Source organism: Arctopsyche grandis, chromosome 13, assembly GCF_051622035.1.
Source record: "Arctopsyche grandis isolate Sample6627 chromosome 13, ASM5162203v2, whole genome shotgun sequence".
Classification (NCBI taxonomy): Eukaryota; Metazoa; Arthropoda; class Insecta; order Trichoptera; family Hydropsychidae; genus Arctopsyche; species Arctopsyche grandis.
The window spans coordinates 4386728-4400370 of NC_135367.1; the positions used below are offsets into that span (position 1 = coordinate 4386728).

At 30.8% G+C, this 13643-nt stretch overlaps 2 protein-coding genes across 3 annotated transcripts in view; one reads left to right on the forward strand and one right to left on the reverse strand.

Moving 5' to 3' along the window:
* Positions 1 to 12122, reverse strand: part of LOC143921569 (B-cell receptor CD22-like) — a 520711-nt gene extending 508589 nt beyond the window's left edge. Inside the window, exons 1-2 of the mRNA XM_077444921.1 lie at positions 12110 to 12122; positions 11889 to 12021 (exon numbers count right to left, since the gene is read on the reverse strand). Of these exons, the coding sequence (XP_077301047.1) occupies positions 11889 to 12021; positions 12110 to 12122 (146 nt within the window). The remainder of the gene's footprint in view (positions 1 to 11888; positions 12022 to 12109) is intronic.
* Positions 1 to 13643, forward strand: part of LOC143921513 (uncharacterized) — a 381855-nt gene that overhangs the window by 195692 nt on the left and 172520 nt on the right. The window lies entirely within an intron of this gene.

A 13643-nucleotide genomic window follows, 5' to 3' on the forward strand; every position in this document is an offset into this window, starting at 1 on the left:
CGGTCTTTAGAGACGTATATTTAAAGACGAGTTTCAAAGGAAATAAGCCGAATTTCACTTAAAAACACAATCCTTACGTGTTAATAAGACTCTACTTAATATATAAAGATGTTCATTTGTTTAATAGCTTTGAATTCAAAACTACCAAATTTGATACATGTATTATCTTATAGTACTCAAAATTACTGCAAAATTGTCTGTATTAGATCCACTTTTCGCTTTTTCTTCCATCAATTATTTGCTAATATTCAATATTGATGTGGGTTTTGGGCTCTTAACAATAATCTCTTTTTCATTATATGGTAGAGAAGCAAATGTTATTTTTAGTTCATTTTTAATTAAACAATTGCAATTATTATTAACAACGGCGATAAATCCACTTGCATTGTTACTTTGGCTATTTATATTTAAGGCCATAATAAATTGTAATAAATTACAATAAAATAATTAAAGCAAATAACTTACGACGAAACATACGAAATATTAATCAACGAATCAAGCGAAAGCCCATACATAAAAAGCGAATCAAGTCCATACATACGCAAAAGGAGATTTTGCATCCAGAGCAAGTGTCGCGCTAGCGAGACGACTGTAGAGTCGTATCACTCATGCGCATACGCAAGAGTGACAACTCACTTGTGCGCATGCGCAAAAGATTTGTAGAGAACTTCAGCATCCACGGTAATACAAGCATGATGGGAAACAAGCACCGGTCGCGCAGACGGCTACGGCCTTTCAATGGGGATGCTCGTTTATGTAAATTTTGTATTAGACAAAATATCGTATATATCATAATCACGTAATCAAAAATAAATGAAAGAGAAATAAAACTAAGAAATTCAGAAAACAAACGGTATTAAAATATTTTTGACGTAAATTTTAAGGGATGCGCAGCATCCACGGCATCTATGGCCGGCACCCCACTGATATGTATATATTGCCAAATCAACAAAGATGGTAGACCAGAAGTGCATTTTATTCTTAGAAAAGTCAAAAATGTTGTGAACACACGACTTTTTTCATACTACTTAATATATAGAGCTGAAAACATTTGTATTTTATGTACACTCTTACAGTTGATAAGATTTTGGTTAGAATTTCTAAACTGACAGTATTATTAACATTTAAGTTAAACCTTTAAAACTTTTTGATATTCTGTAGTTTATGATCTTTATGGCAATATTACGTAATAAACCAGTTGAATTGAGCAAAAAGTTGAGTTTTTGTCTCACTGAAAATCTAAAATGTTTCGAGGTTACTATACGAGTATGTGTATGCCAGTATCGAACTGTTTTAAAAATTCTTGTATTCCCCAAATATTCATACATATTTACATATAAAAAGTCATGGGTTGGTCACATTTAATTTTTTATTGTTTTCTGCAACCTTTAATCGCCCGAGCCACGCCAGGCAATTTGACAATTTACTAAATGAAAATCAAGAATTTTTTCCACCATGCAAATTTACAGTTTTCATATAAACTATTTCATTATAATTTAATCCATCTACATAGGTATTCATAATTCATTTATGTACATACAATTAAAGTTAGTTATTTGTAATTCATTTATTTAAAGTCTATATATGTATTCAATAAGTTTATCATATAAGGTTTAATTGCAAAAAAATATTCAATATTTTTAATTATTTATTAAATACTATACTATATACTAGTTCTTTATAAAATTCAACAGCTAAATAAAAGCTCGGTTGGAAATAGCCGACAGCACCCAGAGCTACAATCTCGTTGAGTATCGCACACTCGAGCAATCTTTTCACTAACTAGGCGACATCTTAATTATCCAACAGTGCATTTTCCCCTTTGGAGGACAAGGAGCAGAGAAGTCTTTGGAAGGAAGGGTGCTTCTAAATTTCAAAAGGGCCAGTTTTCCGGCGAGTTTTCTCTAGATTGAGTCGAGAGCTGAGCGTGACACTGGCCTGGAATCGCTTGGGAAAACTCGGCAGGACAATGCCACGGTGGTTTATCAACACCATTAATTATGCGAGGCTTTGTTCACAGACTTTCTGTCGAAAAGTTCACACACCTCAAAGCAGACTAAGTACCTCCTTTATCGCACGATAAACTTTACCTTCACTAGTGAAGGTAGTGAAGGTAAGTTCAAGTCGAACGGGATTTTGGCTTCGTCGATGCACCTATCTATCCAATGGGTAGAGAAGTTGACTTACGTAAAAGTGACTTACACTCATTTTAAATGTAATTTTTTCTATCTAACGACTAAATTTTGCAAAAAATAAACTTGACAACTCAAACACAGTGAATCAATCATATGTATATACAAACATATAAAGATAAAATACAACGAAGTGAGGCAAAAGTCGCTTAACAACTTTTTATTTTATTATATTTTTTACATAGATATATACCAAGAAGGCCTTACAGGTAAACCCCAATGCGTCTTCCTAGACCATTAATTACAAACATTGCAGCATTTTTATTACATAAATCGCTGTATTTCGAAAGGTTAAAGAAAACGAAATTGACAATTAATTAATTAATGAATTTACCCATAGAGACTATCTATGGATATATACTTGTACACTAATTTTTACATTTTTTACATAAATCAAATCTAGATGTTTATGTTGATTTTTGCCAATTTGATGGAGGAACCGTTTCAACAAGGAAATCAGATAAATTGGCAAACTTCGATAAAAACGGTGGCCTTGGAGTCACAAATATCGAAGTCTGCCCAGCAGTATTAAATATTACCACGGAATCGAGCCCCGTAACCTCTTGGTGCTAAATTTGATATGACTATAGTAAAATGTAATAAATAAAGAATTTATAAATATTAATAAACAAAGAACTGTATATTTGAAGCATTATTTTGTACGCAAGAGTATGTATGTATATATTTATTTATTTTATAAATAAATAAATATATACATACATACAACAAAACAATAAGTATATATTTTATTATTTTGATTGAAATACTATTCATATTCTTTACTATTCAAACTTAATCGCTAGTGCATAAACTGCTGATATTATTTAGGCAATTCTAATGTCATAAAATCTACTATTCATTATTTTTCTGAATAGGTTATGAATTTGTTGGACTCTGTAATTGTGTACTATAAAATTAAATTTATTAAAAATAACTTTAATAAATTTAATTTTAATAAATTCAAATTTTTCCACGCTAACCACTGAGAGGTCCCAAGTTTAAGCCTTGGTTTAACCTCAATTTAAAATAATTTATTACGAGTATTTCTGCAGTGTTGCTTGTCAGACTTGGATATTTATAAATCCAAGTCGATCGTTGACAATCTATCTGATTTTATTATTGAAACAGTTCCTTATCAAATTGACAAACCGACCTACAATGTATGTACTACCTATTTGTCACCACTATTTGATATAATTTCAAATATATAAACTATAAGTTGAATATATGTACACATTTTAAACCAAAGGTTTGGGGTAACTGTAATGTTGCAATGGTAAAATATAAATTTTTAATGGTTATTTTTGGTTTAATTTTTTAATAAATTTAATCTATCATTTAAACAGTGATATTTTTTAAACGTTTTCCATAATATTGGTAAACAATTGGGATGTTTATTTTTCATAAAGCTCAACATTTTTTATTTCATTTTCAGTTATTAAATTTAACAGTATTACAATCGCAATATGACGTTTGTAGTAATCCGTATTTGAAATATTGTTTCAAAGTTCGTAAAAACATGTATTTTTATGTATGTATGTATTTCAATTAAATTTTGAACGTCATATCCAATTAACGTGCATGTTGTATTCGTTTAGCATAAATTTAAATACATATGTAGTCATATTTTAAACATTAATTAAAAGTTTTCATTTTAATTAAAATCTAACCATTTTCATATTCATGCGACTAATTTAAATACACCAATTAAAATTAAATTGTAAAACATAATCAAGTGAATATTTGTAAATATAATTAACAGCATGTCGAATCCATGCAGTCTATTTTTATTTAAGTGTCTGTATTATTATGTACCTACTTACATAAGCCTTGCCATTTTTTACATGAAAAATCCTTATTTACCTAAAGTTTATTTTAATAATACTCCAAATATGTACTTTTGTTTTGGCCTATCACTATGGCTTGAAAATTTTATACGGGTCAAAAGCGGACTTTTAAAGGTCAACAAAAGGTATGTCCACATCCAGCAAATATTTACTTAGAAGATTTGAGAAGACGACTTGGACAAATATTATATAAAATATGCACATCGGTTTGTTGCTTGGTGGAATAATAATATATTCTTATATAATAATGTCCATAGATAAAATAAGGGCGAATATTTGTTTAGGACAAACGGCAAAGCGCATCGTTGTCACATTATTATAAATATAGTAGCAACGAAATTCAAATCACACGTATGAACATACATATATTAAAAGAATCAGAATTACAACATTTTGTGAAACAAATGCGATAAAAAGCAATTAAAATTGAATCAATCAAAATTCTAGTATTAAAACCAAACAAAATTTTATGAACGTAAAAATGTATAGAAATTTCATTGCACATTAATTGAATATGTATGCATTTTTAAAAACTACTTATGTACGTATCAATTGCTGTTTTTTAATTATTTAAAATATTGGTGTTTCGGTAGATATACAATCATGTACATGAGCATACAGTTTACATGCACCCATATGTTACATTTGGTGTATTTTAAAATAAAACTCAATTAATATAAAATATGTTAGCTAAAACTTTCATACGACCATACTATGTACGTATGTATATATTGATACGTATATCTATAAATTAATTAATAAAAATATGCATGAATGCGTAAATCGTCATATAATACATGCTTTATTAAAATATTAAGAAATAATTCGGTTGATTCATTTAGCACTGTAGTGGCTAAATCTTTTGACAATTGTGTACAAAGGACATTTGGTCATAATATGTCGACATACGCGCCGAATTTCAACATTTTAAGTTTATTTATTTATTTATATAATCTCTCAGTGAATCAAAAATGTATATAAGGAAGTGTGAAAGCTAGTAATACAATGTTTATATACGATAGTGTGAAAAAAGTAACTGTTCAATTATGTAACCTGTGAAGTTGAGTAGGGACGGTGAGCGGGCGCAACCGATAGCCAGCTGTCATAGCTTCGATCTGACAGTCAATTCTGATGAATTTTTGATTATTTTTCATGTCATAGACATTTGCTTACTTTGATTCGAGCTAACTGCCGTATATTGGTAAAATATCAAAGCGATCGGGAGAGTGAAAGTGGTTCAAAATGAGCTTATAAATATTGTGCTATATGCACACAGTCATTGAAACTAATAAAAAACTTTTAAATAGATAATGATCGATGAACTCGAAACGTTCTGTGGACATATTTTGATCTGTAAAAATTCAAAGTAAACTTTAAAATACAGCATTGGAACAGAAAGCCAACAAAATACAAGGCTTTTATATTTTTCACTTCGGAAAAATTCCTACATTCTTCCGATCGTTTTGATATTTAAAAAAAAATTCAATTAGCAAATTACTAGATCTGCTGATTTTTCTGTAGATTTGCCAATCTCCACGACAATCTTCGTGTTATTTAATCACCATCATCATTATCGCTCATCATACATACTTCTAAGTTCCCAGTAAGCAGACTCATTCATCCAACTTTACACACTTTACTTACTTCATCTAACTTGTCTCACTTGTATGTATCATTCAAGAACTATTTTTCTGTTTTTCGTAAAATTTTCTGTCCCTCCCATTCCCTTTTTCTTCTGTTATTATTTGAATAATACAACTTATATTTTATTTGTATATATTTTGATTTCTATCCATTTTCTATATATCGACTGAAATGATCCGTTCTTTCCAAGTACATCGGACTTTATGAAGCATTTAAACATTCAAATACGTAAGTTTTGCATTCATACATCTTTATTGAGAAAACTCGTTCAACGAGAACTTTACTTTTCAAACACAGCGACATTTTTGTTTGACTTCACTATACAATATACAACTATCTTTGTCATACTGTTTTCGGTATTGTTTTTCTTTCTATGTCTTCAACCATATATTATTATATAGGTATACTACTCTGAGTACATTGAGCTATATTAAAACATTCAATCGTTCAATACTATTTAAGAATTTGAATAAGCACACATACATGTGATATTTATGTTAATACTATGCGATATAAAATAGGGATAATATATTCAATTGTCTTTATATGAGAATTAAATAAAATTCCACTTCATATTTCGACTATTCGTTTATTGTATGGAGGGAAGCCAGTTATCAATAGAATTTTTGTTATTAATCCACAAGAATAGAGTAATAAGTCTCATATAAAGACAATTTATTCAATTCAGATTTGTGTAAATACGAGTAAATATTAGTAAGACACGGGACGAACGCTTATTAAACGTCAGGAAGGTTTACGGGCCCCGTTTTTAAAACGCGTTGTATACGATATTTTATCTCCAACGTAATGGCAGACGATACATTAACGTATATTGATGACCAAAATGAGCAATATGGCAAAGTATGAAAACGATCGGATAAGAGATAAAAATGACCACTAACACGAAAGCCATGTGAAACGTAAAGGAGGTATGTAAAAATACAAAAATTTTGGACATCTTGACCTTTAGTGGTCAGTAGTCATGTACATATGTTTGACTTTCCGCCACGCACATGTTTCGTCAGATTTTAATTGTTTAAACGCCTATGACATTATCTTTTTCACACTATATCTTATAAAATTTGCATTATAGACTCTCATCATCTCTCATATATATTTTTACTTCACTCATATGCTATTTAATGAATGTTAAAATGTCTATATTACTGACTTTCTGTCTTGATTTCCGTTGGACAAGGTACCACTTCCGATCGTCAAATTGATCTGATATTTCATTATACTTTTGCCTAAAATTTATATTATACTTTTGCCTAAAATTCCTTTGATACTTTTTCCTAAAATTCACATTGATATTTTAGATGTCTTGGTGGATATTGGTGGTCATCGTTAAATACAATACCTCATACAAATCCCTCAAATTTGTAAATCGATATTTTTATACAGTTTCTGATTGCTTTGATCAGTTCCAATTTCCTCCGCATATTTACATGCTGTGTTGTCCCAGAAATTAGTTTTTGTATTTAAGTATTTTTAATATTAAGTTAATTCACGTTAGATTTTTAAAATATAAAATTCATCGATCAAACAAGACAATTATTTAAAATAAAGTAAAAAAAGAAAATAAATTACTCGGATCACTTGCAAAAGATTCAATCAAACATATTTCTAGTTTAATTAAGAGACATTCGAGACAGATACGTTTCGTAGCCATAAATCTACGTCGCACTTACACATCGCAGACGGAAGCGTATCGATAAGCAGCCTTAAAGGGGTCACAGCGACCCCGCGGGGTCGTTAAGGGGTCGCCGCCTCTTCTACGAACGAACCCCTAATTCAGTTTTCACTCTTCAGAAGAGCTACCTGAGAGAGAGCAAACCTTTCAAATCGAATCAGACCGACCCCATTCCTCTTACGCCGCCCCCGCCCGTTTGACACAATTAGGTCCTTCAAATTCATTACGCGGGTGATTTAACGGCGCAAAAGTGTTAATGGTCGAAATTAAACGAGCGTTTTAATCGAAGGATGAAGGAAAGAGAGATGAAATTTCGTTCCGGTGAGGGTTGTGTTTCCTATTTGCGTTAACTCGAAATATAAACACACGGAGCGAAAAACGCGATTAACGGGCTCGTTCCCCGGGGCCTCGTTAAGCGCCACATATCTACCGTTGAAATCAAACCGGATTGACATTTGCTTTGGTGTAAATTTACACAAAACCGACGTTTGAGGGGAAGGGGTGGATTAAGGTACAAACCGAGCCCTCTTGGTCCGTTGGGGTGTTTAAGGATCGACCTTGTAAATCTTATATAACTATCGTAACTAATAAACGATCCTATTTATATTTGAATTAGTGTGGATTTACTGCTGTTGCCATGCTGAATTATATCCCAGGAAATGTATAAACAAATTAAAAATAAATAAATTACGACACAACCCAAATTGCCTGGCGTTACTAATGTCAATAAAAACTTTGTTATATATGTACATATGTACGTTCTGATTAGATTTTAATAATATATTATACTAAATTTGATAGTTCTAAATGGGAAAAAATATAGATTTAAATTTCGGAAAATCAAACGGTAATTTTTATATGATGCTATGTGACATTAAAGTTAAAGTAAGCCACGAAATAATACCAAAGCAAATTTATTATTTTTAAATGAAAAGTAAATTAACATAGTAGACAATCATATATGTATAAATACAAATGTATATACCAAAGTTTCATAAATTTCTAGCGTTTCCCGTGAAAGTAAAAGTTGGAAAAAAATCATTTTCACTGATAATGTTGGAATCTACGGTCTCAAAAGGGCTGTGGAGTAGGATCAAAATCAATTGACTACGACTCCAAATCCGACTCCGGGGCTGATTTATGATTCAACACCGACTACAAGGTGTAACTCCAACTTGAACGATTTTAGTAAGATGGACAAATAAATATTATTGACTTTCAAAACATAAAAAAACAAATGAATTAAGAAAATCACTAAAAATTGACATATAACCCAATTTATTTAATTATTGGTATAAATAGATATAAACATATATATTAATATATAAATATAAATAGATATAAATATATAAATAGATATAAATATATAAATAGATATAAATATATAAATAGATATAAATATATAAATAGATATAAATATATATATTGGTATAAATAGATATAATAGATTTATAAATATATATAAATAAATTGGTATAAATAGGTATCAGTAAAAAGTAAGTAGATTCATAGTATGTACATATGTTTGAATGAATTTCATACACAAACAAATCAATTTAATAAAAAAAATGAGAATAAAAAAATTATGAGACAAAGGAAACATCGGTTTAGGCCAGAACACATCAAAATATGTACAATTCAACGATTTTATTTATAATGTGATTTAAATTCATGATTTTTATAAACAAATTATAAAATTTCAATTTATTAGTCGATTTACTTCGGTAAAATTAGAGACTCCAGCTGAAATTAGAGGCTTCGCAGAACCTCAGACGCATACCGTAATAGTATTAATTAAAAAAATAATAAATAGGAATCGGGGTCAGTTGACTTTTTACGACTCTGACTACGCTTGAAATGCTCCGACTTTGACTCCACAGCTCTGGGACTAAGTATCATAAAATACCAAATTCAGTAATTCTAAATTTAAAACTTTAGATTTACAAAGTAGACAATTAAAAATTTCACATTATTTAGTACTTTGGTTGCTCGAATGAGAAAAAGTTGAGAAAAACTGGGAAATTATAAAAAAATTCAGAAGAGTACCATAATATAGAAAATATTCAAGGCCTGTATTTATTTGATCAGTCAGTTCGTTTTATTCGGTCAGTAAAAAGATGATCAGTTAGTAATGTTATCGGTAGCTTTACTGTATGTTTACTGTAAACCGGTATGTTTACTGTAAATCGGTATGTTTAATGTAAATCGGTATGTTTATTGTGAAGCCCGCTTTAAAGGTCAAATAATTTGACCCTTAAAGCCCTCAACATGAGACCACCACCCCTGCCCCCCCAACGAATACAGTCTAAGAGTCTTTCGTAGGAGTGGTTTACTAGCAATCTTTTTCAAATCTGTAGTAAAAAGTTTGTAAAAGCTACTGACCATTTGTTAAAAAAACTGACTATTTTAATTATTCAATTTTCAGGTTCAACAACACTATTTCTGTTTCACTTAAATTCACAAAGTGTTATCTCTTTTTAATTCGATATGTCCAGAATCTCGGAAAAGCAGAATAAACGTACTATGGCCACTAACATTTGTAAATATTGTTAAACGCAAATCATTATATTTAATGGTTTGCGAAATATTTCTCAAATAGAAGAAAAGTGGACTTACGGCATTTTAAACATAACGGATCATACAATACAAACCGTATTGATTCTACAAATATTATATATATTGAAAATTATTGATTTGCATATCAAACTAATAAACAAATAAACATAAATTTATTTACATTCAATGTGCTTTAAGTGAATTTTCCTTTGTATATATATATACATATGTACAATAAAACGATGTGGAATTGTGTGTGTGTTTTAAAATCGTGCGTACCATAAATAAAGAAGGCTTTGTTTGCTCCCCATTTTCTCCCTTGAACGAATTTAACGATTGGACCCATTAAATTAGCAATTAGCCATTTTGAATGCCGTAAAAATCTCGACGCAATTAATGAAAATGTACTTTTTTCGCCAGCCTCGCCCCACTCGCTCACACCCGAACATTTATTCGAAATTGATTGGAGATACTTTAGATTTTTTTTTTGGACGATCGAAAGCGTTAAGTGAGTAAAAATCTACCCGTAATAGTACTTTATTTTGCGATGATTAAAATTTATGCGGTTGGCGGTTTAATTTAATTGAGATATTGCGTATGAGAGTAGCGCAAGTTCAGGGATGTCTTGAGACAATTTTCACTATCTCTTAATCAACTTTAAGAGTTGGACAGGTTCTGGGTAATGTTGTTAAATTTTGTTATCAAGTTGGACCGTACTGTTGGAGTATTTATGTAATACGTTTAAGCACATGTTATAATATAATTAAAATGTATAATATATGCATACATATATATAAAGATATACAAATATTCATATATCAACTAAAAGCTTATATAATATACATATTATAATGCATAATATATTAAATAATATCGCTATTCTGTGTATCTGTGTAAGATAACGCTCACCGTACAATAGTAGTCGTTTCGATTCGAAATACATGTGTATGTATATACCTCACAGCTAAACAAAAGAAAAAACTTCTATATAAACTGTTTGCTACCAATTTTTTCTCTAGGCAAGTCTCTGACCATTTAGCGCCATCTATTGAAAATTTATTAATTTAATTTATTGATTTTCCTATTGGTGTTTTATATTGTTTATACACATGTAGGTAGTTTTTAACATTTCAAATTAAACAATTAAATATAAATGTTAAATTAAATATATTTAAAAGGTATTTGAAAAAAATACGACCACGTGCGGATCGATCACAGGACCGAAAAATTTATTTTAATTTTTTTTTTTATTAATAGCTTAATATGCCATAGCCCATGCGATGATATTTCATCGGGCACAGCACTAGTGTAACACAAAATCAAATATTTAATAGAAAAAAAAATCTACACATATGTATGTATGTATGTATGTACATATATCAAACAACTCAATGATTTTTAGTGGTATTTATTTTACTAAAATAATAAACCAGTTATGTATATACATATATTTGCCCTCAATAATAGTAATGTAATTTCAAGAATTTATGATCCATTCGATAATATATGTAGTTAAAAAATATAAAGATAAATTTCATTTAAAAATAAGTCCCAAGAGGTTCCCGAGTTCAAACCCTGGGTTGGACTCGCTTTAAAATATTTTATTCGGAGTTTTTATGGCGTACTGCAGGTCAGACTTAGATATTTGTGACTTCTAGTCGATTGTTTCCTATCAGAGCTTTCTAATTTGTCTGATTTCTATGATGAAACGGTACCTTATTGGCAAAGCCATCCTACCTTCTATTTGTCACCACTATTTGAATATGATTTCAAATTTAAAGACATATGTACAACTTTAATATCAGAGATTTCACTAAATACATATACATATATTATTATTAAATATATGTATATGTATTTAAATTTTTGACATACTTGCGATTTTTATTCATGGAAGTAGAACATTTCAAATAAAAGGGATTAAAAGCAGTTGTAAATGAAATTCATCATACTTACATATAAAGTGGTTTTCCGACTCTATCTCTGAACCACAAAACCATATACGCTCTATCCTCTTTGATGTTAGGCTCTATACTGCAGGGCAAAGTCGCAGTCCTTCCGAGTACAGCTTCTGCCACCCCTCGTGTCACTGCAAAGATGAACAGAGTGATTAATATAAAAATATACAATAATTTTGCCACGTTAACCATTACGGTCACTCGTTACGATCCGCTAACTGAGCGAGTTCATTATTCGGTTACACAATATAAATCAGGACTCGGTGCTGGGAAAATTCATTGCTCGTGCAAAAGATTAAGGTGCTGGGGTATCGCCCCACCTATACCGTTCCACTTTACCCACCTCTACATCCCCAAAGCCCCCCTCCATAGCGACCAGAGAACGAATGGTTCTTGGGGAAACTTTGGAAAAAAATGTGCAGTGCGGTACAGGCTCGTGCCGCTTGAAGAATGGCTCGACGCCAACATCCGATCGGTTTTCCATCAGGTTGGGCTACGATTCGATAGGTTTTTCCGGAAAATGTATATAAAAAAATCTACGTACATAAATGTAGTATTTTTCAATGAAAATAACTTGAAGGCAGTTCCACCAGTATAATATAAATCAAGCGCATAATTTTATATTATATGTACATATAATACATGTAAACGAATCTAATCATTATATGAAATATATTTGAGAATAAATCAATTTCTTTGCTAAGTATAATATTCTGAAAAATAATATATATAAAAATGGACGCGATATGTGTATGTATATTTGTGCCAGACCATGGACACACATATACATAGATTGAAGTGGTCGAGGAGACGCGGGGAAGCGTGGTAGCGGGGAAGCGTGGTAGCGGGGAAGTGGGGGGGGGGGTGGAGCGACATGTGTCATCAGGCCGAGCGAAGACAGGCATATGTGACGTCAGGCCGAGCAACGACAGGCATGTGCGATGTCAGGCCGAGCGACGAGTGACATACACACACACACACATTCAATCATCATTTCGAACGGGTTAGATTGGTGTACGTGTTATGCGTGCACTTTTTATAAATATTAATATGTTGTGATCGCGCGAGCCTATATATTACCTTACATTATATTTATATACAACATATAGCTTTATTTATATTCGTGTATAAATTCCTTTTCGAAACCACCTGTTGAAATCAACGGGCACAACACTAGTATAATATATATATATATATATATATATATATATATATATATATATATATATATATATATATATATATATATATATATATATATATATACATATATATATATATATATATATATATATATATATATATATATATACGGACGGGATGTATGTATATATGTATGTATGTATGTTTGTATGTGCGAGTGCGTGGACAAGTATGGAGATTTCAAAAAACCAACATTTAAAATACCAGGAGTATACGTTATGCATAGGGATGTGGCGTGACGATCGATCGTGTCGAGATACATCCACGAAGACACACAAACACATTCATTCATCATTTGGATCGGCGAGCGTGTAATGAGCGCACTCAACTTTTGTTCCTATTAATACGTGCGTGCTCGCTCCTATAAATTACCTTACATTAATTTATTGGAGCGAGTATATAACATATATATATTTATTTTCATTCGTGTATCAATTCCTTTCCGAAATTAATTTATTTGAATAACGGGCACAACACTAGTATAATATAGTCACTTCATGAAATGGACACGTGGTGCGGGGTCAATGAGACATGCAGCATTCCAACTTAA